This window comes from Taurulus bubalis (assembly GCF_910589615.1).
Source record: "Taurulus bubalis genome assembly, chromosome: 4".
Taxonomy (NCBI): Eukaryota; Metazoa; Chordata; class Actinopteri; order Perciformes; family Cottidae; genus Taurulus; species Taurulus bubalis.
The window spans coordinates 22323775-22351429 of NC_136592.1; the positions used below are offsets into that span (position 1 = coordinate 22323775).

At 38.8% G+C, this 27655-nt stretch overlaps 1 protein-coding gene across 1 annotated transcript; it reads right to left on the reverse strand.

Annotated features, from left to right (window-relative positions):
• Positions 1 to 2927: 2927 nt before the first annotated feature.
• slc6a2 (solute carrier family 6 member 2) lies at positions 2928 to 21863 on the reverse strand (the record flags this gene model as incomplete). Its single annotated transcript, XM_079216541.1, has 14 exons — positions 2928 to 3068; positions 3346 to 3417; positions 4708 to 4875; positions 6466 to 6566; positions 7027 to 7126; positions 7931 to 8059; positions 9104 to 9216; positions 9473 to 9597; positions 11295 to 11398; positions 12435 to 12569; positions 13181 to 13319; positions 17921 to 18158; positions 19516 to 19647; positions 21569 to 21863. 14 exons carry the CDS (start codon positions 21861 to 21863, stop codon positions 3045 to 3047), a joined length of 1875 nt encoding a protein of 624 aa, XP_079072667.1. The 3' UTR covers positions 2928 to 3044.
• Between the last annotated feature and the right edge of the window lie 5792 nt (positions 21864 to 27655).

A 27655-nucleotide genomic window follows, 5' to 3' on the forward strand; every position in this document is an offset into this window, starting at 1 on the left:
TGCGGCCGGCGCCCGGCCGGGCCGGCTATCACTGGCCGGCTGTCACTCTTTTCTTTTTTCTCCGCAGAGTTTAAAAATTAAAATATGCTTAAATAAAGCAACAAAACAATAACACAAACACACGATTATAAATGTATTTGTAATACGTCAAACACAAACATAAAAACAATAAAACAAAAATACGTGTATAATCAACGTGTTTAATCAACGTACAAACATAACGCACAAACATAATCAGGGAGGAGATACGTTTCTGATCAAACGTAATTAGGAATGCATATTAGTTCTGGGGGAACGTAATTTTTAGGAGGATTGCCTATAGGGGGGGATTGGTTTTTAAAAGTCTGAAGACTCACTTTTACCGCTTGGCTTATAATTATTTTTGCTTTTATATTTTTATTGTAAAGCAGTTTGTAACTTTGTTTTGAAAGGTGCTGTATAAATTAAGTTAATATTACATGAGCAGTGAATGAAGTCGCTATCCCTGTGTGTGTTCTGTTATCCGAGCTTCTCCGTTCTTTGTTCCGGCCCGGATGTGTGTGCTTTTCGTGCACGCCATTCTGCACTGCTCTCAGACATGGTGCCCCCATTCTCCAGCACTTTTTTTAGCACAATATTTAGTATAGTAAGTTCACAGTGGAAAAGTGACAAAACATTGAAGTATAACTAACCATTTGATTTTAAATGTTGTTCATGCTACATGTTGTTGGTGTACAGTTTAGATTTAGGACACAGTGGGACACATTGTAATGAGAAAATGTATCATTTCTGTGTGCTACAGTAGATTCATAACAGTTAAGACCTACCCAGAACAAGTGTTTAAAACATTGGTTGCAGAAACATGTGTTGCAGATTATTACCAGAATAATGTTTGGTATCTGCAGTTTAGCTTTTCGGAAGTTGTTTCTTCAACTGTACTGGAACTGATGAGCATGGAAACCTGGCGTGTGCACAGCAAAGGATCATGAACTATAGTAGCTTAGCCAGCAAAGGTGTAAAGAATGGTGGTCGGCCTACATGACAGTGGAGCAGGGTAACAAAGGGAGAGATTGTAAAGGCACAGTCAGCCACTATGAGAAGCCCTCGGTCAGCAGTAAAAACAGAATTAAACAAGAGGGACCAATAACTTTCTGAAAGATTAAATTAAATCAGAGTACTTCAAGGGTGTGTGTGTAGATGAAATTCTTTATTATCATAGTGTGAATACTTCATAGATAGTTCACGTTCAACAGGACATTGGTATTGGACACAATATTTTTGTAAACATAGTCCAGGAAAGCCGGGGTGTATTTGTTCACATTTATGTGACAAAGTAGCCCAGGGTTACACTGAAGAATATTTTCTCTACATAGTTCATCTTAGCTACACATCAAACACCATTTTATTACAGTGGACATTTACGCTTAAAATACTTTACATTCACGTTTTGTTATAAACAATTTGATGAATACAAGACTATACATAACAAAAGAATATATTTTTTATATTGTCTAATATATTCCACATATGTTTGATGTTTTTTCTTTGTGGCTTTATTACTTGCAATAATGGTCTGTTATAATTGACGTTTAAAATTCAACTTAATTCCAATAAATAAACTAGAAGTGCACTTAGAGAGCACAGACCTATCAGGTCAATCTGCTCCCACATTGAAAGGTTTCTTCCATGGCCCATGCGTCACCTTTCCACCCGTTTCATGAAAATTAGGCCAGTAGTTTTTCCGTAATCCTGATGAAAAATTTAACAAATGCAACTGAAACCATAACCTCCTCAGATGAGGTATAAAAATAAACTGAATAAGGTAATCAAACACATTCCTAAAGGAACATATTGGCACTTCTAAGGTGATGGAAAAGGTACATCACAAGATATGTTTCAAATAAATATATAAGAGCAGTTACATTACTTAATATACAGTGCAGTGAAAGAGGCATTTGACGGTGGTCACCCCTCCATGTACTGTACTATAACAGCATACTGGATGGTTGGCAACACAATCTCAATACACACACACACACACACACACACACACACACACACACACACACACACACACACACACACACACACACACTCTCTCTCTCTCTCTCTCTCTCTCTCTGTCTCTTCGGAGGAAAAGCCTCATACTCCTCAGAAGCATTGAACAGACATACATTTGTAAAGTAAAAGCCACACAACAATAATAATCATTTTTTGTTTTGTTTACCTTCAGTAAGCAGCCAGGCACTGACCAGGTTCAGCCTCAGTCTTTCTTTGAGATTAAGGCATGGTTGGGAGTCTGGAGGGGAATTAAGCCTGCCTCAGTTGTCTTAAAGCTTTGGAGTGATGCATGCATTACCCCTTTTTTTTGGTAACAGAATATGACATGAAAGCATTATATAAGGCCTAAATATAATATAATCTCTGCTAAGGAGCTTGACCTTGATTCACTGTTGACCTTCAGCGGTTTGACTTGAGTATCAAAGGACTGGGTCAAATCGAGAGATTGCCATCCACAAGCTTGATTTGGTGGGTTCCTGAGTCAACACGGTTAATTTAATTTATGAATGTTTATGTAATAAACATGGAGTGTCTCGCTTGATAAGGCACTGAAAACAGAAAGGCAAGGACAGACACTTTCTTCTAATATTAATGTAATAACAAATACATAATAATAGGCTTTCAAAGAAAGTTTAAATGGAATTATTTTGGTTCCCTGTAAAATAGTACACAGGATAATGGGATTGTTTTGGTGTTCATTTTAGTTTCTGTTCCTTCCACGAGGTAATAGTCACACCACAAACTATACGAAATCACAAATACAGTTAAGATTAATTAAAATAGTATGGATAACAGTACATACATTGTCCCAATGAGGTTCCCTCTCCCTTATGAACTGAAGCTGACAACTGTGTGAAGTTGTCAATAAAGGCCTTGGGGTAGTAAATGGACAGGAAGAAACTGCTGAACGAGGTTGGAGCCTGTTGTTCTACTTGTCTGTTTGACCACACAGGAACTCCAAACACCAGATGTGAGGATGGATGAGGGAATTATGGGTGATGTCATCAAATGGCCAACCAATGCTTGAGCTGTAAAACAAGAGTCTGTTTTGTAGCTCTGTTCAATGTATTTTATTCCATTTTAACTAATTGCAATTCTTTATCACTCATTGATGCCAGCTTTTCTCCTTGCTAATAATGTACAGTATGGTAGTTGTTATATCCTCATTTAAAAGGCCACGTCTTTTACCATTCCAATTTGATACATTCACAAACAATTCAATGTGTTCAATTCCATATTAATTGCAGCCATTTAGCTAATTCAAGTTAAACCTGTAAATTAAAATGCAAAATAAATTGTCCTTACTGTGAACTGCCGTATATTTCCCTCGGCCACCAAATGATGTTCGTGTTCTGGAGTGATGCAATACGCTATCCTCTGTATAAAAAATACAAAAAACAGTTTCACAACATTTCTAACAAAGGAACCGGAAAACAGTTTTCAAATGCATTCATAAAATACACTTTTCCTTTAATATGTATTATTATTATTTCTGCCAGAAGAATCATGCAATGGTCGCATGCATCCGTGAGTGAGAGTGCGCTTCTGCGTCTATTTACGCCTCATTTTGCATACTTTTTTGGGTGGCCAGTTCCAAGTCCTTTTGTGGTTGTTGTGGCTCACACTTTGTCAAAAATACTTTTATTGCCCGTTTTCTACTTTTATTTACTGCCTGCTGACTCCTTACCCACTATACCGTGAACTATACCATCTGCATATTCTTACAGAGCAACATCATCCATGTATTAGAGAGTGGGAATCCAACATCAGACATGCGTAACAGTCATTATGGACTTTATCTCTGACAAAATATGTCAATTATTTTTGGAACCTGTCAGGGCTCTTTATCAAGAACTTCTGTTATCGGAAAGAACATGTGTCTTAAGAGCTTGAGAAGAACCTCAAACAGTGAGTACCAGGGGAAATGCCATTGGGATGGGATAACTGTTACAGTAGGGTGAAGCTGCTGAGGGATGAAAATAGCTCTCTGGTGCTTTGATAATTGCGATAATAAACTCTCAATGCTTTTGAACCGCTCATTTCATCTGAAAGTGTTCTCACGGTGCTAGTGTCATCAAGTTGAGAGAAGAAAGTTCTCTCATAAATCAGATTGTCGTTTTTCCTGATCCGATGTGAGGTCCTGGCACAGGGATGCCGTATGTGTACAGATTGTAAAGCCCTCCGAGGAAAATTTGTGATTTTGGGCGATACAAAAAAAAAACTAAATTGAATTGAATTAAACTGAATTTCATTGTTTTTGCTTGAACGAACATACTGGATGCCTTTTAGTAACAACTTTTCTGTTTACCAGTACGCTGTGTTTGAAATTCTATTTGAACCATAAGTACAAATTGAACTATGTCTCACCATATTCCATATTCTTTAGTCAGTCATTTACGTTGGTGTATGACAATGGAATATCTACTAAACTTTAACTAGCTTACAATGCATTTTTTTCCTCTTGAGTAAAAAAAAATTCTTTAATAATAATAATAATGCATTTTATGTATAGACCCTACATGCACAATCAACAGAAGCAGGTAGTTCTGGTAATAACTCGGGCAGCAGAATTCTGTACCAATTGAAGTTTATGAAGATGAGTAAGACAAGCATTGACATAATTGTCAATACATACATACATACATACATACATACATACTCACTGACCTGTTTGAATGTTCCTTTTACGGTGCAGAATTTATATATGGCATAGCAGGGGACAAACAGCATGGAGGACATGGCCACTCCCCAGCCAACAACATTAGCCCATTGAGGGAAGACATAGTCATCATACTTCAGGCCTGACGATGTCACAGCACTGGCTATTACAACAAACTGTGATAGAGAGAAGAGAGAGAAGGGAAAACAGAGACACACAAGGAGTGTAGGACATCTATTTGTACAAGTGCCGCTTGTAATGTTAGAAGTCACTTAAATAATATAATTGCAGTGCACATCCATGGATGCTACAAGAAAAGGAGTGGATGAAGTGGAATATAAGTGGTAAGGTGTGGTGTGGTGTTTTTATGTTCTCACTCTCATTACTCATCTCCTATGTTTCTAGCACAATGGTACATGATGGAAACGCTTAACAGAGAGGACACGTGTTATTGTTACACACTATGAATTTGCTAATTTTTTACATGTGTACTTATTTTTAGAGTGCAAAAGCGTGTCCATTGGAGTTGTATCTCATATACCAAAATACATCTGCAAATAATGATAATTAGTACCTCTGCCCATAAAAAATATTGGCCCAATGTTCATGAAACTAGTTGGAAGGTTTTGGCATGGGCCAAGAAAGAAAACATTACATTTTTTAAGCTGATTGGCTTCAGCAGAGATCTGCCCTCTCAAAAGTGTCCTTTTAGTTTACTTTTGCATCAGTTCCTTTTATTCACCATGTGGTGCGACCAATTATCCTGCATTGCAGTGTGGAGTGAAATTGATCTCAAAATGGTCACAAATGTGCATTACATGATCTGCAAATGAAGAATAAGATTTACAAAAGAGTAAAAACAATTTATGCATATTTTTGGGTTTCCCAATTGCTTGTTCCAATCTACAAATACCAAGCAATTTGATCAGGTGTAAAACTGTTTAACAAATGGACTCATCACACCCTGAATAAATAATGAATAAATATAAATATTTTACTTAAAGATTTTTAACTTCATTTGACAGATCTGATAATTTTCACTTTAAAAAAACTTCTTGAAATATCCCAAAAAAATCAGGTTACATTAGCGTGTGGAGTATTGAGACTCTTTTCACGGTTTCCACCTCCACACAGATGCATGCTGGTGTAAAACATGGACATCTTGGCTTTCTGTGAAATGGTGTCTAGCATCAAAGGAGGAAAGATGTTTTCTAAATGGACATCTGTACTTCAAAACCCTGTTGGTGGTTGTGGAATGTGAGATATGCAAGTCTAACTTAATTTAAATGTGCAATAACCTCCTTTTATAGAGGGTTATGATGTTAGCATTAGCTAAATAGTTTGGCAGGTGTTCAAATTGCTTGGTACTTATTTGCAAAATGTAAAAAGCATTTGTGAATACCCCAAAATACGTATAAATCGTTTTGTACACATTTGTAAATCTTGTTTTCATTTGTAGATCACGTAATAGATATTTAAATAGAGCCCCACTGCTGCACCCTGTGGTGGTGGGTGAATGCTATATGTGGGTGTGCCACACAATGTATTAAATTACTTTAATTCACTTAAGCTAATGTCTAATAGGGATATCATTCTGTTTATATGATAAATAACTGCATCACTCACACGCAAACCTTCATACAGCCGGTAGGCTTTTGTGAGTGAAAAGCATTTTTTACTGTCTAGGATCAGACATTATCCCTGTTCAGGAAAACCAGTCAAATGCAAATACTTCAATGTATTTTGTTTTTTTGTATTCCTCTCACCAGCAGAAAAGCTGGGCTGACGAATTTCCAGCACAGCCTCCAGTAAAGACCTGGCTTGAAGCCCATCATGCGCTCAATATCTTCGCTGAAGCGGTCTACACCTGGAGAGAAAATGAAAAGTTACAGATCAAAGGTTAATGTGGAAAGTAAAGTTACAATGTTCAATCAATGTAGGATACAGCAGGTCCGTGTTAATGTGAAGTCTCACTAGAAAGTAGGAGGGAACGCAACACATGATGGCCTAAACCCTAATAATACATTAGCCATATCCATAACCTTTTGATCATATATTATGATCTTGGTATTCATAGTTTTTGCCCAGCTGAATCTAAAAACAGTGTTTTATTTTGTTTATATTATTGTCTTCACCTTCATAGATTATTCTGCCGTCGAACAAGTTTCACTGTTTGAAGTTGAGTTAATGGCAAGAGGGTGAGAATGGGTGAGTGAGAAAGATTTAAAATTGTTGTTTTCAATTTGTACCGACTACACAATATAAATGGAGAAATTGGGCGGAAAAAATAAATGAATGCAATGCCAAAGTGCTGTAGAATGTCATACCATAAAACCATGAGACCCCAATGGCCTCGATCAACACAGCAAATAGGATAGAAGTCCCCGCTGCATACTTATCCAACAGGGTCAGCACATATATTCCTCCCTACAGAGAGGAAAAGAGGACGAGATTAGTTTGAGTGGTTTATAAATCTTCACCTTTTGAAGAGAAGTGGACCCTTGCGTGCATTCAATAAGCAATGGCCTCTCAGACTTAATGCTGTACTTTATGCTTGTTTGAGGTGACTTAAGTGCACTTTGAAGAGTTGTCGTGTCAGCATAAATGAGCCTCACATGGACAAAGAGCGGATTTTGTGGGCATTAGAGATTTGATATAAAGGATCTTTGATTTGTGTCCAGAGTGGTACAATCTATATTTGTGCAGCGTCAAGGCATCATTCACTAAACAATAATTCCATTGACTGGTTAAAGGGAAGAAAACATGTGAAGCACAAATCTTTCTGTCCCCAAAGTCTGTTTATCTGTAATCGGTAATTGTTTCTCCTTGATGCTGATGCCATGTAAATTAATAGGGACTACAGAGCAAATTAAACATTTGCCTTCTGGATTGAACTTTAAGTAAATTCTAATTTGTCATCGGAGTGTCATGACATAGTTTGGGATAATGTCTTTGACAGTTTGAACTGAGACTTGAATACTTCCTTTCGGGCAGTTCAAAGCTCCCATTTACCCTGCGTTGACCTTATGCCATCCCTACTAACAATATATTCTGTGTCCAAGACAATTCTGTCGTAAAGGTGGTTCTTTGTACAGTATTTGCGCAAAATAATGCAAAGCTTGATTTTGAGAGAAAATGTGAAAATTATATCAGTAGGTATTATGTTGAAAGTGAAGTACTTGATCTAAGTATACGGTTTAACTGAACGGCATTTTGAAAGTTAATACTGACATTAGTAATGCAGCAGAGGGCAACCAGGAACGTTCCAAAGGCTGTGGCGAAGGTAAAGGCCTTCCTGTTTCTCTTGAGGAACTTAAAGTCATCTGACAGGCCTGTGATGACGGCCTCCATGCCACCCATCTGGTGGACAGAGAGAGACATGGGACTCAGACATGTATACCCACAGCATGGGAATAAACATTGAGTAGAACACAATACAATACACACACCTAGTACATTACAGTATGTAATACTAACATGTTCTTAATTTGATTTACTTGTTAAATGATTGAGAGGATAACTTAAGTACTTTGGGACATTTGCTGAGAGATATTATCAGAGAGGGTATTAAACTGTCCTCTGTTTTAGTGGCTGAGTGACTCATTGGCCAGATATGTGTTAAACTACTGCTGGCGCTTGAAACGTCAAAGAGTTTTTGTTGCAGCTGAACATTCGGTCACTTTAAAACTGACCACACTGAAACACAGTTTACTTTTATTCCTATTACTTAACTCCTACAACATGCCCACACCATCAGTCGTTAAGAGTTGTATTGGTTTCCAGGGTTACAAACCACTGAGGTGCTGGACACCCAGCTCACTGTAGCAGTTGTAGACGTCCAAAATACCAACGCCATTGATATTAGAATATTCACCATTTCCATATAATCCATTTCCATTTCAGTTAGAAGACAAGCTGAAGTGTTATTTCTATGTCATAGTTGACTAATTGTTTACTTGATATCATGGTAATCTCACATCATTAAAACTGAATTTGTGCCTTTGGCTAAACAAATGGGACTGTTTCTCAGAGATGAACTTGCACAGTGAGTAGGCAATGACCATTATGTTGCAATTAATGTCAAGTTTAATGGCCGACTCAGCGAAGAGAGACTTCCAATATGATATGTGGGTATCATAACTATCTTATCGGGGTTTTAATGTGCACTGTGTCCGCTCTGTTCTTTACGTGCACAGTAAAGGGAGCACTGTGTTTCTTAGCACACCTTGGTTCAGGTAAAGAACTTTTTTTCCAATGTCTTCTTGTAAATTGCTGGATATAAGTTTAAACCAGTACAAAAAGGTACACTGTGTATGAATGTATTTCACCACTCAACTTAAGTCTTGTGTTCTACCTGCTAAACATATTTTCACTTCTTTCTATGGATTGGTAGTTGGGACTCACCGAGCTGTCAATGCCCAGAGTCAGCAACATGATGAAGAACACAATGGCCCAAAATGTTGACCCAGGCAATGTAGAAATTGCCTCAGGGTAGATGATGAACACCAATCCTGCCCCTGTTCTCACACACACACACACACACACACACACACACACACACACACACACACACAAATGTTATGATTTCATAAACGTCTTACTAAGTGCAAATGTGATTGCATGACTAAACGGTGTACAACTAAATTCCATATCAAGTGTGAAAAAAGATACAAAATATGATCATGTGATGCACAACATTACAGCAGTATAGAGTATTAAATATTGCAGGAGTGTGACTAATGTTTAGTTTCTGTCTAAGACACCAGGACTTACCCTCTGTTGCCACATCTTCTATTTTTACCCCATGTTTGTAAGCCATGTATCCAAGCACAGAGAAGATGGCAAACCCTGAGAAGAAACTGGTGACGCAGTTCACGGTGCTCGTCAAGAGAGCATCCCTAGAGAACGAAAACATATTATCAAAAACAAGTTCAAGAGAAAGCTAGGTTTCTTTACCTTTTACATTTGTCAACTCCACAACTGTCCAACTTTGACAGTATTCATTCATTTGACCTGTGTTTAACCTGGAGCCATGGGAAACTTGATATCTTTCAAGTTTTCCATGGGTTGGTTGTTGCCAAACACTGTTTTAGAGGGAATGTTTTAAAGTGAAGCCTTTGTTCTCTGCTTCTGTTGTTGATTTGATCAGGAATGAGTGTGCTGTTCTGTGCCTAAGGTCAATTTGACCATGGCCACCTCCTGAGGGATCAGAAATTCCACAATGAAGCATTTTCTTCCCACTTACTGTCCCTCAGATTTGTCTTTCTTTTCTTTTCTTTTTTTATTGTCTTCAGTCTGGTCAATCGGGTCATTACACACAAACATCGGTGCAGCTTCACACACAAGAGCCTGTGCCTCACTTAAAACCATATGACAAACTAAAACATTAATTACAGACAAATTATTGTTCAGACAAAGTAAGAAGGAATTTGTGTCCAAATTAGCCAAGTACGAGGCTCCGGCAATGCTAATAAAACAACAATAATGAAAATGTACTTTCAGTACTATTTCAAGATTTCATTTTATTCCAAGTCTGATTTATCGTAACCTTTACTATTACTTATTGCAATTTGCTTTCATTTTAGATAACTAATTTTAGTAAAATAAAATCAAGCTCTATTTTGAAAAAAACAGACGGGGCATATTGAGTCCATCAGGTCACAAGACCTTTTTGAAAGCGGGCATTTAACATGACTTAGTCGACTTGACTAACAAAGGCAGCAGTGCTGCGTCCTCATCTTGTACTCTTCTGATTGCATTGAGGTTTTCTACTTCCTGGGGTTATATTTTATTTTACAGGGATGTGTGATGGAGGACACACTGCTGCACAGTCACTGCACTATACCGTATGCAGATTCCCTCCCTCTGTGTGAGTATTCAAACAAAAGTCTGTTCAGTGATTATTTTTCTAACAGTAGCAGCTCTTCCGAGGCTGCTGCCTTTCACCTAGTTTAGATTTTCTCATTTGCTGGATAATGCGAATCCCACCTGCTAACAGTCCACACACCTTCCACTAAATAGGACATGAAAGGGGAGCATGGCAGGAGGCCCTGTTTGGGGTTGAAGACGGAGGAGGGAAATGAGAGACGACAGAAGAGGAGGGGTCCATAATGCTTCTAACTTCCAGTACAGCACTGATTTAGCTTGGAAGCCTCTGTAATGACACTTTGCATTACATTTCACCCGCTGGGAGAAACTGTTTTTGAGTAGCTTGTGTAGCTTCAGAAAGATAATGTACAAACATGAAACTGCTTCTCTGCCAACATCGTGTACCTCAAACTGAAACTTATTAATATGGAAAAAGATCAGGCAAACTCACAACCTCATGCTTGCTTTTTCTAAAGAAGTGCCGCATATGACAAACCAACAACTTACAGCCTTTGGCTATTATCTGACAGCCCTTCCTGGTCTGTACTTTATCTGTCCTGTTAACACCTGGCCATCAGGGTCAGCGGAACAGATTAGCATCACTTCTGCTGCTTTGTGATTTAGTTACATGCTGGAAAAGGCTGGCTGCTTAAAGACAGCCGGATGTTATGTTGCTGTAGGCTTGTTTTGGACTATTATGAAACAACAAAAAAGTGCCAGCTCTTACCTGTAGCAATTGTTGTCAAATTTGTTATAACTGGCAAAAGCAATGAGGACCCCAAAGCCTGCTCCCAGTGAGTAGAATATCTGGGTGGCGGCGTCAATCCACACCTGGGAACAAAATTATGGACAATCAAGTAAGCTTGTGAATTCCTAAAAGAAATAGTTACATGCTAATGTTTTGTGTTTTTTTAGGCCATTGGTTTCTATCATTTTGACTAAGCTCTGTGGATTTCATTGGAAAACACGTGGCTCTGGTTTGCAAAACATGAACATTAAGATTACACATAAGTGACACAAATGTTTGGCTAGTTTAAAATTGCATCTTAAATATATGTACACTCATTCATATGCTTACATTCAGAGCCGGTACCACCAGCTTTTAACCTTCAGAGTTTGAGACTCTGACGCAAAGGTAACGTGTACAGTCTCCCCTAAATGGATAGATCTGTAAAGTCTCACGGATTAACATGAACCCAGAGGTCAACAAATAACGCAACAATGTGTTAACAATACTGTTACATTGTCTAAGAAGTAGATGTAGTCATTGTGACGTCACCCATTGGTTTGTGGCCATCTTGGCTTTTTGCAACCTGACGTGACACAAGAGAGTGGAGCTAACTGAAACTGAACATGGAGTAAGACATTGTTAGGTGACCCAACTATTCCATTTGACTTTCAGGAACTGAAAACACACTGAAATGGTTTAAATTGTATGATAAAACCCAAATAACTCAGCATACCCTGCTTTATTTTTTCTATTTTACTCTAAATGGGACCATCATTTACTAAATGAACATCATGTTGTATTGATGGAAATCATCAACTCATATTTACTTCTCACTTGATTAATTACCTCAGTAAACATTGTAGAGATGTCTTACAGACTTTAAAGTTGAGCAAGTTCTTAAACATGTCGAATTGTCTTAACAATTCGACATCGTCTTCACTTTTCCAACCCGGAGGTTGCTGCCTGATGTGTCCTCCAGATTACATACTGAAAGCAAGACTTGTTCCTTGTTTTTCATTAGTGATCCCATTCATTTTTGTGGGGTTTTGTGTTTTGAGACGTTTTGTTCTTTTTTTTTAGGTTACAAGGTTACAAACACCCATGGATGGTTTGTGAGCAACTAGTGCTGTCTCTAACCTCTAGATTGTTGAGCCGCTTGAAGTCAATGTGAAGGTAGGCCCTGATGCCGTCCATAGACCCTGGTAGAGTTACCCCTCGGATCAGCAAAACAAAAAGGACCAAATAGGGCATGGTAGCTGTGATGTACACCACCTGAATATATATACATACACACACACACACACACACACACACACACACACACACACACACACACACACACACACACACACACACACACACACACACACACACACACAGATAAAATAGGGAAGAATATGTCAAGTATTCCCTTATTTCATTGAACCGTTATGTCAATAAACAGAAAGAGAATGTGGATGACAGCGTATGTTATAAAAAAAGAAAATAAACCACCACCCTTCTCTTACTGTCTGACTCTAATAGTAAGAAGGTTCTGTAGTATGTGGTAAGGCTATGTGCTACACTAATACAGCATATAAATGATATATAGTGAAATATTTGATAACTTAAACACTATGATTGCAACAAAAAGCAAAGTCTGTTGCACGAATGCAAGTGAATGCAATACACTATCTAAGAAGGAATGTAAATGGGAGTACAGTCTCCAGTCCTCCCAATGTTTATCACAGCCTCTTGACTTTTTGGACCCAGCACCAAAAGTTTATACTGAGCTGCTGTCAGCGAGAGGTATGTTACAGAACCACAGCTACAAATGTGTGTGCACATTTTGTTGGAAAAGGAAAAAAGAAAAGAAAACGAGAAAGCAACAATGCTGTCTGTACCTTCCCTGAGGACTTGACACCTTTCCACAGGCTGAAGTAGAGGATGAAGACCACCACGACCAGACACACAGACAGCTCCCAGCGAGGCATGCCCAGGTCATTGATGCCCCTACTCTGATGGAGATGCAGCACACCCCGTCTGCAGAAAGAGATATGGATGTGATATCCAAAATACATTCCTGTAATGCTGATATACTGTCATCGGTGAGATATCAATAATTGCGTTGTATTATTAATAGATAACAAAATTGTGTCTCATGAGTCACAGCACTATGATGAGCACTAGTAATGAACATAACTATATCAGCAAAAACAGCTTTTAACACAATAATAAAAAGTCATTTTTCTATGCTGTGGTATGATATTTCTTTTGGCTACATCTTAAAAATTTAATTAATTGCATACACATTGTCCCTTACAACCAGACATTTTTTTTTTTTAAAGAACATCCTCCTGTAAAATATTAAAAAGCACCTTTGTTCCCCTCACATTTGTCCAAAAGATTGAATCAAGTCGACATGTGCTGTTATGGGTTGAAAGCGGAACTGTATTTGATCTGATACTTGCTTTAGCAACGGGCCGAGACAAAACACCCAAAGAAAGCAAACGGAAGTATCTTCAGACTTGCAATCCGGAGGGACCGGGGGATCTGTGAAACTCCTCTTCAGCATTTATTTATCTTTGGCTGGTAATAAATCCAAAGCTATGAGGTCTTTGGAGACACAGATAGCAGCGTGAAGACATCAGTTTATTTGGGGAGGGAAATTTAGAGTCTATGCCCTGACCTAGAGGCCTTGTCTTGGTGTTCTGCTGTAATGCTTCAAGGCCTCCTTGTTCATCTGATAGCATTGATAGTGCACTGCCAGTAAATGCTCGCTATAACATCAATCCAGGTCCCCTTGGCCCAGTTACTCGAAACACATTTACTCTTCTCGTCACTCAGCGAGCTGGTTACGCTGCTATCCTAACACTCAATGTTGCCATTAGTTGGTCTCTGTATACTTTAGGCTGGCACGAGGGCATGCAGTCCGGTCTTAATGCTGGATACAGAATGAGAAATAGGCCATGCAATAAGTATATGAATTAAAAACGACTACAGACTTGAGTATTAAAACGCAATTTCAATCTAATTTATTTAATTAATAACAAATGTACTATACTTGTTATTTTTAATTGCATCTGAGATTGAAGTGAAAGCCATCTTGAAGTGAAAAGCCATCTTCTCAAGTTTGATGTAATTAGACATTTTTTTGTTTAAATGAGGGCTTTCAATCAAGTGTAGTTATCCTTGACAGGAAATCAGATGTGGTTGCTTCAAGCTAGATCCAAAGGGAAAGGATAAGGATAAAAAGCTGCCTTTCATAGAGATGAGTGAGCTGCGATCATTGTTTAAATATGGGATATCAGAATCGACTGGAAGATGTTAGTTTGCATACATCAAAAGTTGCAGAAATTGTTGTGTAAACAATGTAAACCCTGCTAATTTGATCAACTTTGCACATCTGGACAATTACTGCTTGGAGTGGACGTGAATGGTTTCCTAAAGCTGTTCGACCATCGGACATGCCCCCTGGCAGCTTAAGAGAGCCCACCCAACTGTTTTATGATCTGTATGCCTTTAAGCAATGAGACAGCATTACTTTATTCTGTAGAGGTCATAGACATGATGCTGTGAAGTGGGAATTACGTTTCTGCAGGTTTCTTTGATCGCTGGAGGCTGCACAATGAAATTATTCACAGAGAAATGCCCAGAACTCTGGTTTCCAGGTCAGTCTTTTGGCAGAAGCCATGTTTTTGGCTGTCTTCACGCAGCCCCTTCCACTCCACATCCTCAAAAACAATCCATGTCACATGATATCACAGCAGCTTGTTCTGCAATGAGTCCTTTTTTAGTGTGTCACATCGCAGCATGTTGGAGACTTAAAACTTGTATTGGATAACTTGGGGATATGAAATGGAGGGTTAGTTGCTACTCATATATTTGTTGATGAATTTGCTTTTTAAATACTAAATACTTTTTATTACAAGTGAGGACCCTAAGGTTTTGTGGTAAGGTGTTGGTGATACATTCTCATGATGTTGTTATCTCATATTCTAGTTGACAGACTACCAAAGAGTCACTTAGGAGGACAGCCTATTACGGAATATGTTGATCGGGATTTATAGTATAGCATGAGTTACGGGACTGATTAAAAACAACAACTTCATATTACTGTAGTTGGTAGTGACACAAGACTTGAGTTTAAATGTTCATGTGTTTGGGTTTAAGATATGTACATAATAAAGACATAAAAACAAAGAGAGAACAAAATATGCAAACATGTGTAGGATCCTGTGTTTTAAGTGTTGTTCACTAAAGACAAGCAAAACTGTTCAAACATTTATGTTTAACAATGCATGGTAATGTTAATTCTTTCCAAAAAAAACATAGCAGCTATAATCAATATTATTTATGGATCAAATGTCAACATGAATGTGAAAGGTGTCAATGTAGTGACAATTGCACAGATAATTATTGCCTGATTCCCTTTAGCCTCCAGATGGCCAAAGAATCCTTTAACACAGGTTAAAGTCAAGTGCTCTCATCTTTCTTAAATGCAATTTTCCTGCACAATGCTAATATCTGCAGCCCTAGCAAATCAATTCAACTGCATGTCTTTTGAAATGAATCGTTTGATCACGCACGGTACGGATGTGTGTGATCATGAATGATCTACTGCACTGTACATTTTGGGCAATCAATCAGCTACAATATGAGCCTAAACAGCTGCGTTGCATACTAAGTCTGAAAGAATGCTCCATTTTAAATTAGTTTTGCTTTAGGATTTCTGTGCAAACTATATCCTCACGATAGCTTAGAGCAGCCGGCTCAAGATGCTTTGCCTCTTAGGCGGTTATACATCCACGAATCAAGAGACTGTTGACTTAGTTGGCCTCGCACTCTCATGCTGTGCTTTGGCATTGCTCCTGCGCTGAAAGCCAACCGGATGCAGGAGGATTTATTGTCCCCGACAGAGCCTAAGCCCAAGTAAAATCTGTCTTGAAGTATCCTATTGTCTGTCGATGCATATCTACAGCTTTTGTTTTCTTCCCATGAGTGAAGTGTAATTGTCCACCTGGAATATACTGGCTGCCTTCTGATTTAATGCACCATGTCTGCTCTTTGGAAAGTCTGCCATAATTCACACGTCTGGAGCTTTGACGCAAATGCTCCAGACTTATTTAGAACATGAATTAAATTGGGCGTGGAGGTGTTCCTGGAAGTTTAAAAGATATCCAGGGATCCTGAATAAATAAACTGTCCAAAACAGTGGGACCCAGTAGAATGGGAGTGGAACTTTAACAAGCTTGATTTTTTTGCCAGGTTGCATGCTCAGTGTATTATGTGCGTCACACTTGGCACATGTACATTGTACTGTCCAAGTTGCTTCACAGACTTCCTCGGGGGCCGCACAGTCAGTCTTTATAGGAACTGGGGAAGAACTGTCTGTCTTTGAAGTATAAACAGATGGAGCTTTTTTTCATGCTCTTCAAACAGTGCATTTGAAGTTTTTATGTATACTCCATTTATAGTACAAACATTGGTAACACTTGCTATGACGCCCATGTCTATAATGCAAGCATACTTATAACGCATTATAATCTGCTTATAGCACTGTATATTATAGTTATAAGCACTCAAATCCAAATAATAATAATAATTCAAATCCATAATGCTTAATAGCAGTAATCATTAGACATTAGAAAACATCTTATAATGACTTATACGGTCAAGTATCATTATACTTTTTTACAATGAAACAAGTCATATTATAATACATATTATTGTAATGCATTATAATCACTGCTATATTGCATTATGTTGTGATTAAGAGTTCCTTTATTGTGTTTTGGTCATTGCTTGCTTTCAGTAAAGTGAAACAAGAATCATTAAATATATGCAAGATCAGCACAATTATCAAATATTACGTTACGTGACCTTATGTCATTTTCAAAATTCTTTATAATGTGTTGTGGTTATTGAATTATGATTGGATAATTATATTTATGACTATGTATAACTGACACAATACAGTGCCATAAGATGATTATATAATATAATAATGCAAGTATGTTTATAATTCATTATAGACACGAACGTTATAGAAAGCGTTATCTAAACATTTATGTCTGGTTCATTTTAAGTTTAAGTGCCTGTCACTCTCGTCATGTGCATACCGGTGCACGTGTTTCATGGAAATGTACATACTGTAAGAGTGTTATTCAGAAAGCACTCCCAATAAACATGAAAGCATCACTTCCATGTGACACTGTTTGTTGTTTGGTCGACTGTATTCAATGTACTGACTCAGCAAAACTGTATGAGTATTAAGTGTCTAAATAAAAAATGCTTCCACGAATAGACAATGAAAAACTGGCGATCACCTAATGAAGACAGTGGCTGTATTTACATGCAGGTCAAAGCTTTGAGCAATCGTGAATGTCCCGTTATCAAAATAGCGGCATCTGTTTTTTTAACTGAAAATAAGATAACGGCATTTTGACATTTACCAAATAGTTAATTGGGTCTGATGCTTGAATAGGTGTGATGTGTGATGTTAAAACTTGAAAAAGTCAGATTACAGGTTATGTTTCCATCACAATATTTTTTCTTCTTAAGTTGCATAAAATGTAAACTTAAGCCAATACGTAGCTCTCTATCTGATAAATGAATCACTCTGAACTTCAGAAATCACTCACTCATAGTACTCTGCTGCCGGCGTGATCTTGTACTTGGCGTAAGACGTTCCATTGCCGATGATGGATGCGTTGAGGGCTTTGGGGTCGGTGCAGTTTGGACTGTTCCAAGGGTTGTTACAGTTGAGCCACGGCAGCTCATTGGTCATGGAGGAGTACAGGTAGTAGAGGGACCAGGCAATGATGACGTTGTAGTAGAAGCCGACATACAGGGCTATGATGATCACAGTGTAGCCCACACCTGAGGAACACAAGTTATTGTTAGTAAGAACAAAATTATGGTTTACGTTCACACTGTGTAGCCCAGTGCACACTCACTGAATGCAGACTCACTTTAGAGACGATCATTTTTTATATATTTTCTGCTGTAACATAGGTTTCATAATGTGAACTGGTTCCAAATAATGCTGCATCTCAATATTGCTAATACGTCAAAACACAGACTTTAAAAAGCGAAGCAATAATTAAATAAATCACATCAACAGGACGCCACATCTCAAAGAACTTCTCCCCCCGTTAGCTGTGTTATATCCTGTAGATAAAAAGTTGCTTTTGTAAAATTTGCTGATAAACATTTGCAATTTTGACCTGTCAACATATATTCAGTCCTCTTCACCATCATATCACCACCATGAGGTACTGTATCTTCCTCTAACAGTGTACATTATTGTCGTCACTTCAAACTATTCAAACACACTGGGCACTACAGTGGATGTGTGTACATATACATACAGTATATTTATTTTGTTAATCCTGGGATGAGTTTTTTTGGCCCCTCTGGAATGTGAAATCCTTGCACGAAAACAGAGATACCATCACCATAAATCCATCACCCGCTCATTCTTGACCGGAAACAAAACAAACCCTTCTCAGCACTGAAGCCGACAAAGGCCGGGTCTGTTGCTGATTCAATACTGCAGACTGAGGTATTTATCTGGCATTATTTAAAATATGCTGCTTCAAATAATAATCTGTTATATAAAGACCACAATGTGAGAAGTGGTCAGGCTCCTTTTCTTAATTGAATTCTAATCATAAAAGGTTAACATGTTATGTAGGATTGGCTTTATTGTTCGTGCCCAGTTGCTGTAATTAAGTCTTTGCAAGTTTCAGTTTAGAGTTCACACAACATAAATCTATGGTAGTCTGTTTCATTTAATGTGCTCAAAGCATGATAGATTGCTTTTGATTCAAGATTTTTTGTTGTGTCTCTGATTAGTTTAATTGATTGACTTGTAATTACATTGACCCCAACTGTGTTCCTCAGCAGGCCAAGGACAGTTTGCTTTGGCTTCACTCATTTGAAATTGGCATTTGAAGAAACATAGACAGGGGTATAAGGTTGGAAGCACAAGCGGAGAAACATAGAACAATACAGAAAGAGAAATTAGTTCCAAGTGACACTTATGAACCTATAAGGGTTAAAGGACAAGAACAAAGGGATGAAATGAAAGGGCAGGATACTGAAGGGAAGCAAAGAAGAGCATGACTGAGCTGTACGTAGCCCAGTTTAAGAGGTTAGAGAAAGACTGAAGTAAAAAGACATGCCAGTTCATGTGCATACATGTGCTCGCTTGCGTGCGTGTGTTAAAGCTCACCTTTAAACATGGGGCAAATTTTCCAAACTGTTGCTGCCCCTTCCCTGTTGAACTGGCCCAAGGCAAGCTCCATGTAGAACAATGGCATCCCCGCAATGACCAAGAAAAGAATGTACGGGATCAAAAAGGCACCTGGAAAGAGAAATAATTAAATATCATGCTTTACATATCCCTGTTACATATTGCCGTATTCCCTGCTAGCGTGACTTATGTTTTAGTTTACAGTAAGAACAAGTTAAAAATGCTCAATGTGGAAATAAGTGCTAAACAAAACAAAATACCAAAAGAAGAAAAAAAGGGGGGTGTTTAAAGGTTTTGACATTGTTGGAAAAAACAACACACCATAACATGCATGCAGGAAGGCTCACAGCTATTTTCATGCTTGGCCTCAGTAGCACATCCAGCAACAAGGAAATGACCATAATTGAATTGTTCTTGACATTGTCCATCACAAATGGCACATATTCTACAGTAATGAATACAGTCTGATTTGGCAATGAGGGCCAATATGATTAATAGGCCATCGGAGGCACCGAGCACAACATGTTGCTTTTCGCCATGTGAATGGACACATGTTCCAGTGAGCAGTCTGTTGATGAGTGTTGAGGGAGAAACAACCCTGTTTAAAACAATCCTTTGTTTATCCAACAACACACGCTGTACTTTAGTTTCTCTCACGATAGTGCAGCTCCAGTGTTGAAAACAGGGGAAGATGGTAATCGGCTACTCTTGTATTCACACATACTGAGTAAACCTGAGCTCAGACACTTGTTTTTAAATGTTTAATTAGACCAGGCAAATAAACCTGATAGTATATTTTAAACAAGATGACTCTAATATTTATATAATTTACAAGTATGCTAAAACATCCCTTCATGACTCATTTGGCAATACAGGTTGATTTTAGAGCTTCAGTGCCTTTCCACATGTACACAGGGCGGTCCCGATATCACATTTTCACTTCATGATTATCATGGACAAAAAAATTCACTATAGCAATATTATCATCAAATTGATCTTTGACTTTATTTATTGTGTGTTTTGTCCCTTTTTTGGCAAATCAATCACAGTGAGTGAGAGTCTGTAACCATAGCTATATACAAAATAATTTAAGAGGAGCTGGATAATTCAATGATGACAATATCATCATATGTGTATTATGAACATTATATCAATATTTCATTTTCAAAATATCACGGTTATCATCAACCTACATGTACATGTCTTTATAAAAGGGGACATATGCTTTATTATGTATGCTAAAACCTGTTTCTCATTATCAATTAATGGATTTAAAGAACTGACAGTGGCACAATATTAAAGCAATTCAAAAATCCATGCATCCTTTATCTGTAAGCGCCGGGTCAAGGGGGGCTGGAGATGATCGCAGCTTACATTGTGTGATTTTAAATAACAATGTTATTAGTTTATTAAGAAAGATGTCAAGAACCACCTGTTGGTTATTCAACTAAACACACTTGTTCACCCTCTCCGCTCACTAAAGTGCATCTTCAGTTTTCAATAGTTTTAAGTGTGGTTATGTATCCAGACTTGCTAATGACCAAGAGCCCGGACAGTCTGTTCATACAATATCTTTATCCATGTGCATTCCTTGAGGAAATTGTGTATTTCCTTCATCGTGTAAGCTACAGTAAATGCACTTCCCTATCAATACACTTGGGACCATTACAAAGGGAATTAAAGGAGATTAAATAAACGTTTAGAACAACATAGCAACATAACTGTAATCTAATCTCAACTGAATCTGCCTGTAGTATTTTCTTTGGCAACACATATTTTCGTATTTTTTGAAAGCCTTGAAAGTAAAAACAGAGACGCTTTAGCACCTGACCCATAAGTGAAAGAAGACACTGAACCTCAATGAAGAACAAACTACTATCATTATAATTTACAGTGTACCCAGTCACGCATGTATTGTGTATTATTATGTTACTTTAAAGGGAGTTAGTACCCGAACCTGAGACCATGATAAGTTTGTGAATTACTAAATTGTTAAGCATCTGTGAACGCGCTATAATCAAAGTCAACTCACCTCCTCCATTTTTGTAGCACAAGTAAGGGAATCTCCAAACATTGGCCAGGTCTACTGCGAAGCCAATGACCGAGAGGAGAAAGTCCATTTTCTTCCCCCAAGTTTCTCGTTCCTCGTCGGTGCATCCGGGAGGACCTGCGAGGTGGCCAGGGGTAGGAACGATGGAGGAACTGGTGTACTGGACGCCATTCTGGTCCTTCACCAGTATCAGTTCTACCTCCTTTTTCTCCACATTGCACTGTTTCAGCGGGGCCACCGACGAGAGCTTGTGCTCGGGCAGAACCTGGATATTCATCTTGACCCGGCGCTCTCACGGCCCCCTGCGGGCTCTGGCGGAGCTGATGTGAGTCGGCACTCTGAGGACCGCAGTTCCGAGCGAGCGGTCTCCGCAGAAACTGCAGCTGCTGCCTCCGCGTACATGGGCTGGAGAGGAGGGAAGATAAACAGAGTTTGGAGAGGTTTGATGCGTGTGCGTAAAGTTTCCGCACAGCGTGAACAACACAGGTTAGGACTGCCATGGGGTGGGGGTGGGGATAGGTGAGATTATTCCTCCTATAATAGCCAGACATAACAAGTAATACCAACATTGAGATAAAACATTGTATCTGCAGGCTGATGCCCAGCAACAGCAGGTGAAAGACCCTAAAGAGCGCAGTGTGCGCTAAAAAGTCAACCCAATCAAACAATCACCTAAAACATTCAAAAGGAGGAAAACAAGAACGATAAATGGTTATTTGAAAATGCCACCGTTACTGAAACGGTGCAATGGTGTGAAGTTTAAAGTTTTCCCTCCGTACTTTGTGAAGCTAGGTCCACATCTCCATGACCCGATGCTGCTGCTGCCCAGATGCATCTGAGGGAAGACTGCCCATCCTGAAGGGACTAGAAGACTCGCCTTCTCCAGGAGACACGATATCAATATCAAATGCGAGCTTTTAAATCGGTGTCTCCTCTCTCTCTCTGTCTCTCTCTCTCGCTCTCTCTCTCTTTCTCTTCCACGTGATATTTTATAATTGAGCACTTTCTCTCCATGTTTGATGTGGACTTCGCATGATGTTTCTTTCGTTTAGGCTCAAGTTCTCATCAACTTGTGCATCTGCCTTGTCAGTGCAGCAATGATGAGAACATATTAGGCCGATGACCCCTTTAGATATTAGATTGGTCAAATATGATGTTTATAAACCTTGCATTGAACTTTATAAGCTTTATAAGCTATGGGCTTGTGTATTGTTTCGATTAGACTTTTTCCATGTCAAGAGCAGATATAAAGTCAGATCATGTCTTTGCTTTTCAGATTGTTGCTTGGATTTAACGTTTTTCAAGTGAATAAGAGCACTTTACCTTCAGCTTCACATTAGTCCTTTACATTTCACATGCAGGAAAACTTTTTTAAATGTTTTAATTTTAACTATCTGTTTTTTCTCTGCACTAAACAGATTGAATTACAGTTTTCTAAGAAGCCATGAAAGCATTGTGTTCCATGTGTAATTCAATTCTACAGCAGCTTTAGCCAGGGGCAATGATTTTTATTAGATATGGTTGATCAGTTCATCCCATTAGAGTCAATTAATGTCCTCTTTGCTCCCCAGTGGCTGTTTTATAAAACCCTAATAGGGCTGGTTTTGGGCATTTTGTTTGTGAAGATTGAATAACTGCAAGGATGGTAAAGCAAAAGACCAGGTAACATGGAAGGATATGTGTTATTACTGTTGTTTTCTCCTGAATTAGTTATATTACTTTGCACTTGGTTTTGTATTGTCAGGTACCTCAAGCAAAGAATTACCAAAGGTTTTGTGTTATCATGGCCGTGTTTGATGAGGAGTGTATTTCTGATTATGTACTAGTGTGATGCTATACATTCAAACACTGGGTTTCCTTGAAATGGCAAGGCACACGTACAGTTTGATGGCAAATGCCCTCAGAGGGGACTTGCAGATGTAAAGCAGGTGCATATTGAGAACAGACAATAACAAGTGAACCTCCGGCTGCACTCGTAGAAGTGTTCAGGACAGCTGAAGGGAGCATTATGTCATTCTTCACCTCGGTCATCCTGGGTTCCACCTTCTGGCTGAGTACAATTCTTGAGACCTTCCTTCTTGTTCTTAAGGTTCGGGCTCTTCCATTTTGACCTAAGGATGGGAAGCTAATGAAACAAGACGCAGCCTCTCAGCAGTCACAGTATGACTGTCTGGATTTAACCTGCATGTGCATTTAGATATGTGTCACAGCAAAAATCTCTACTTCTGTTCACACACACACGCGCACACACACGCCATTACAACCTTTCACCCACCTCCTCTGAGTATTGAGATGACCCCGCAGTTAACATATCAGTTGTGCCTACCTCTGCCCTAAGTGTCAGCCCTACATCATAAAAAGCGCCTTAACGCCATGGTACAAATGTAGTAGGGAAAGCGCAGGTGGAAATAATTAAACTGTTAATGGCTGGATTCCATTTAGCTGCTTTAATGTCAGGCTCCTGGTATTGTGCATGCTTGCTCACTGTCACTCTCACTGGGACTCTTGAATAGAACATATAGCTACAGTACCAGTGTCTTCTTTGGCTGTACCATCAGTTGACTCCTTCCCTCTCTCCGTCTCAGCTGAAATGTTTGCTGTCAGACCTTCCCTTTGCAGGTGTTTCAAATGAAGTAATCAGCAGCCTGCACTGGTCTACTGGCGGTGCATTCTGGGATTTGCAGTCTTTTCTCTTTTTTTTCTTCTTTTCTTTTTCTTCTGGCAAAGTAACGTAATTTGACTAAATAATAATAATAATTAATTAACTCAACAGCCATCATTCGGGGTTATTAGAAACAACTAACTGGGGGACTGTGGGTCAGTGGCAGGGCAGGGTCGTCCTTCAATCAGAGGATTAGCGGTTCGATCCCCGGCTCTGCTCATCCATCGATGTGTCCTTGGGCAAAAAACTTAAACCCCAAATTGCTCCCATAGCTGTGTGAATGTTAGTTCGTCCTGATAGGCACGGTCGCCCTGCCATCACTGTTTGAATGAGTGTGAATGGGTAAATGATGTCAAGTAGTGTGAAAACACATTGTGTGGTCGGAAGACAAAAGCGCTAAAAAAAAAGTACAGTCCATTTAACAGTGCTGTTCCTACTATGACAAGTCAAAATGTTTGCATTGAACGAGGCACATTAAGCCAGGATTCTAAAATATTCTTCATTAAAAAATGTATATTTGTGTCATTCCATAGACTTAAAGTAGCAGGTCATTACCACATGGTAATCAGGTCATGTTCTTCACAATGAGTCGGGTTTCTTTTGCTTTGCACCCCATTACAACTCTCTGGTTCAAATATCTTCCGGCCTCACAAAGGTAGGTGTGTCATTAAGCTTCTCTCTCTCTCTCTCTCTCTCTCTCTCTCTCTCTGGACTTTACTACTGTCTGCAAAGATTTAAGCACCCCAGCAATGTTAAGTCTCATTCCCTACAAGCTGTATATATTCAGGTGGAAGAAATAACAGTGTGAGTCAGATGTCCAGAGAGCAACATTTCTTAGAAGCACAAAGCACACATCTGGGAAATGTGGTGTATATAAAGGGTTCAGGCCAGTAAAGAGTGTTCCTTAGCAGCAGCCTCATCTTGTGTTTCAGCCAACACCTACAATCCAAAATAAATCTATAAGAATGTGGTGCCATTGTCCTCAAAACGCTTAGGACAATAACCAGTCTCCTTCATCTATAAATCAAAAGAATCTTTCATGAAGTCCCACCCCTTCAATCTCCAAGCAACTGTTGAATGAAGAAGACAATAGGGGGCACACACTAGTTGAGTTTGAATAGTGGGTAGTAATTAGGGGCACAAAAAGGGAGGCCTGACAGCAGGAGGATTGACATTATTGCTGTTTGAACTGTGAGAGTACTTGAAAAAATTAAAAAAATGTGTGGGATTGATCGGCAAGCCTCACAGTAAGATTCAGAATTAAACGTACATCTCCCATGAGAGACATGTTTTACAAATCCATGAAGACATTTCGAAAGTTATCTTGTGTAGACATATTTCTGTCAGAAACACTGTAACGCATTATACTTTCTGTCACTTGGCTCCGAGAAATAAAAAAGGAGAAACATTGTGAGACGAGGAAAAAACACGTTCAATCACTGTTACCAAAGTATGCAGGGATGAGCATGAGTTTGTTTGGAACTCACAAACACTTACACACCTTATTTGGTAAGTCTCACTGACAAGTAAAAGACAAATGCCTTTTCCACAACCTTGCTCTGACCCATCCTCAAATATTACACAGGAAAAGTTGTTGCCGATCATCCAAAAAAAACGTCTGAGAAAGAATCAAACACAGAAATGTGAAACACCCCAAACATTGACCAAGAAAACAAACCTGGGCCACAGATAGCGGCATTGAACAGACAATGTTTCATACCGTGCCCTCACCGGGACCTTCACTGTTTCTATAGATCACCACAAAGGAAATGAGAAACAATCACTTTTCTGAGAGAATAATAGGAGAGAGAAAGTCAACAAGGTGTCATATCGTGTGATAAGGAAACGTAACAATGAGGTTTGGAGGAACTCCCCGAAGGGCTGAAGGAGACAGCTTGCCAAGCTCAAAACTGCAGAAGTCAATGTTGCAAGGTGTGTGTGTGTGTGTGTGTGTGTGTGTGTGTGTGTGTGTGTGTGTGTGTGTGTGTGTGTGTGTGCGTGTGTGTGTGTGTGTGTGTTTGTGTGTGAGAGATCATGACACACATCAATACATGTGTAGATATCCACACCATAACAGTCTATGGAAGAAAACGCTCGTCAGAGTTCCATGAACTCTTTGCACTGAGTAGCTGGACAGAAGCCATGCATGAGAGGACAGAGCAGTGAGGCTATCGTTACAAAGGTATCTCATGTTGCCAAGCATTGTTCAAATTCAGAGAAATCTATTATACTGGACATCCCAACGTTTGCCCAAATACCCAGTGTGTAATTCTAGATTAAAGAGAAAGGTCTATAAAATAATGTACCAGACTGATACTGGATTGATACTGCCATGACAAACAAGACATCTTGGGTTTAAATTTTTCACTCAACTAAGCATTGAATATATTACCTGTCGGAGTCATTGTCTCAGTCGTGTGAGGAATAGGAAAAAATATTTAACTGTACTTGACGTTTCCTCTCCCTATGGTTTGCAGTATGTTATTTCACTCAGTAGTCTTCATCAGCAACTAACTTCCATTCTGTAATGTTGATGCACACGGGGCTGAATGTTTGAAGCCATACATCCATGTTTGTCATGCAGGACAAAGGAGTAGTCACCGGATTGTGTATACAGGTATCCTGTTGTTACAAGCAGGAAGGTCTATTCTAGAGGAACATCATGCAAAAATAATGTCTTCCTTTTTTGCAACGCTCTTAAAATATCGTTGCGCAAATGAGCCCCAATTGCTTTTCACTTTAAAAATAAATTGTCTCTTGAACTACTAACAGTCAATGAGTCTGTAGTATCGTAGCCATGCAGGTAAAACTTGCATCTTAACCAAAGTCTATATATTCATGTATATATAGAGAGAGAGATGTGTTCATACTCTCAGAGGATGGGAGCATTAGTTTAAGTTAACATACTAACTTGTTACAATACATACAGTATTTACCCTCTGTGCCATTAACTCCATACAATCGGTGAAACACCCGAAAAAGAACATTCAAAGTAAATAGCTGACTTGGTCTGAACTTGTGGAGTAGCCTCAGAGACTCACGCTCATTTGGCCCGAGGAAGCCGTGCTACCTGGTTCAATTGAGGCACACAGTACCGTCACATCTGCTAAACTGCGAGGCCTGTCGGTTCAACCCTGTCTCCTAAAAATTACGTTCCCCCAGAACTAATACGCATTCCCAATTACGTTTGATCAGAAACGTATCTCCTCCCTGATTATGTTTGTGTTTGACGTATTACACATACGTTGATTATACACGTATACGTTGATTAAACATGTATGTTGATTGTACACGTATTTTTGTTTTATTGTTTTTATGTTTGTGTTTGACATATTACAAATACGTTTATAATCGTGTGTTTGTGTTATTGTTTTGTTGCTTTATTTAAGCATATTTTAATTTTTAAA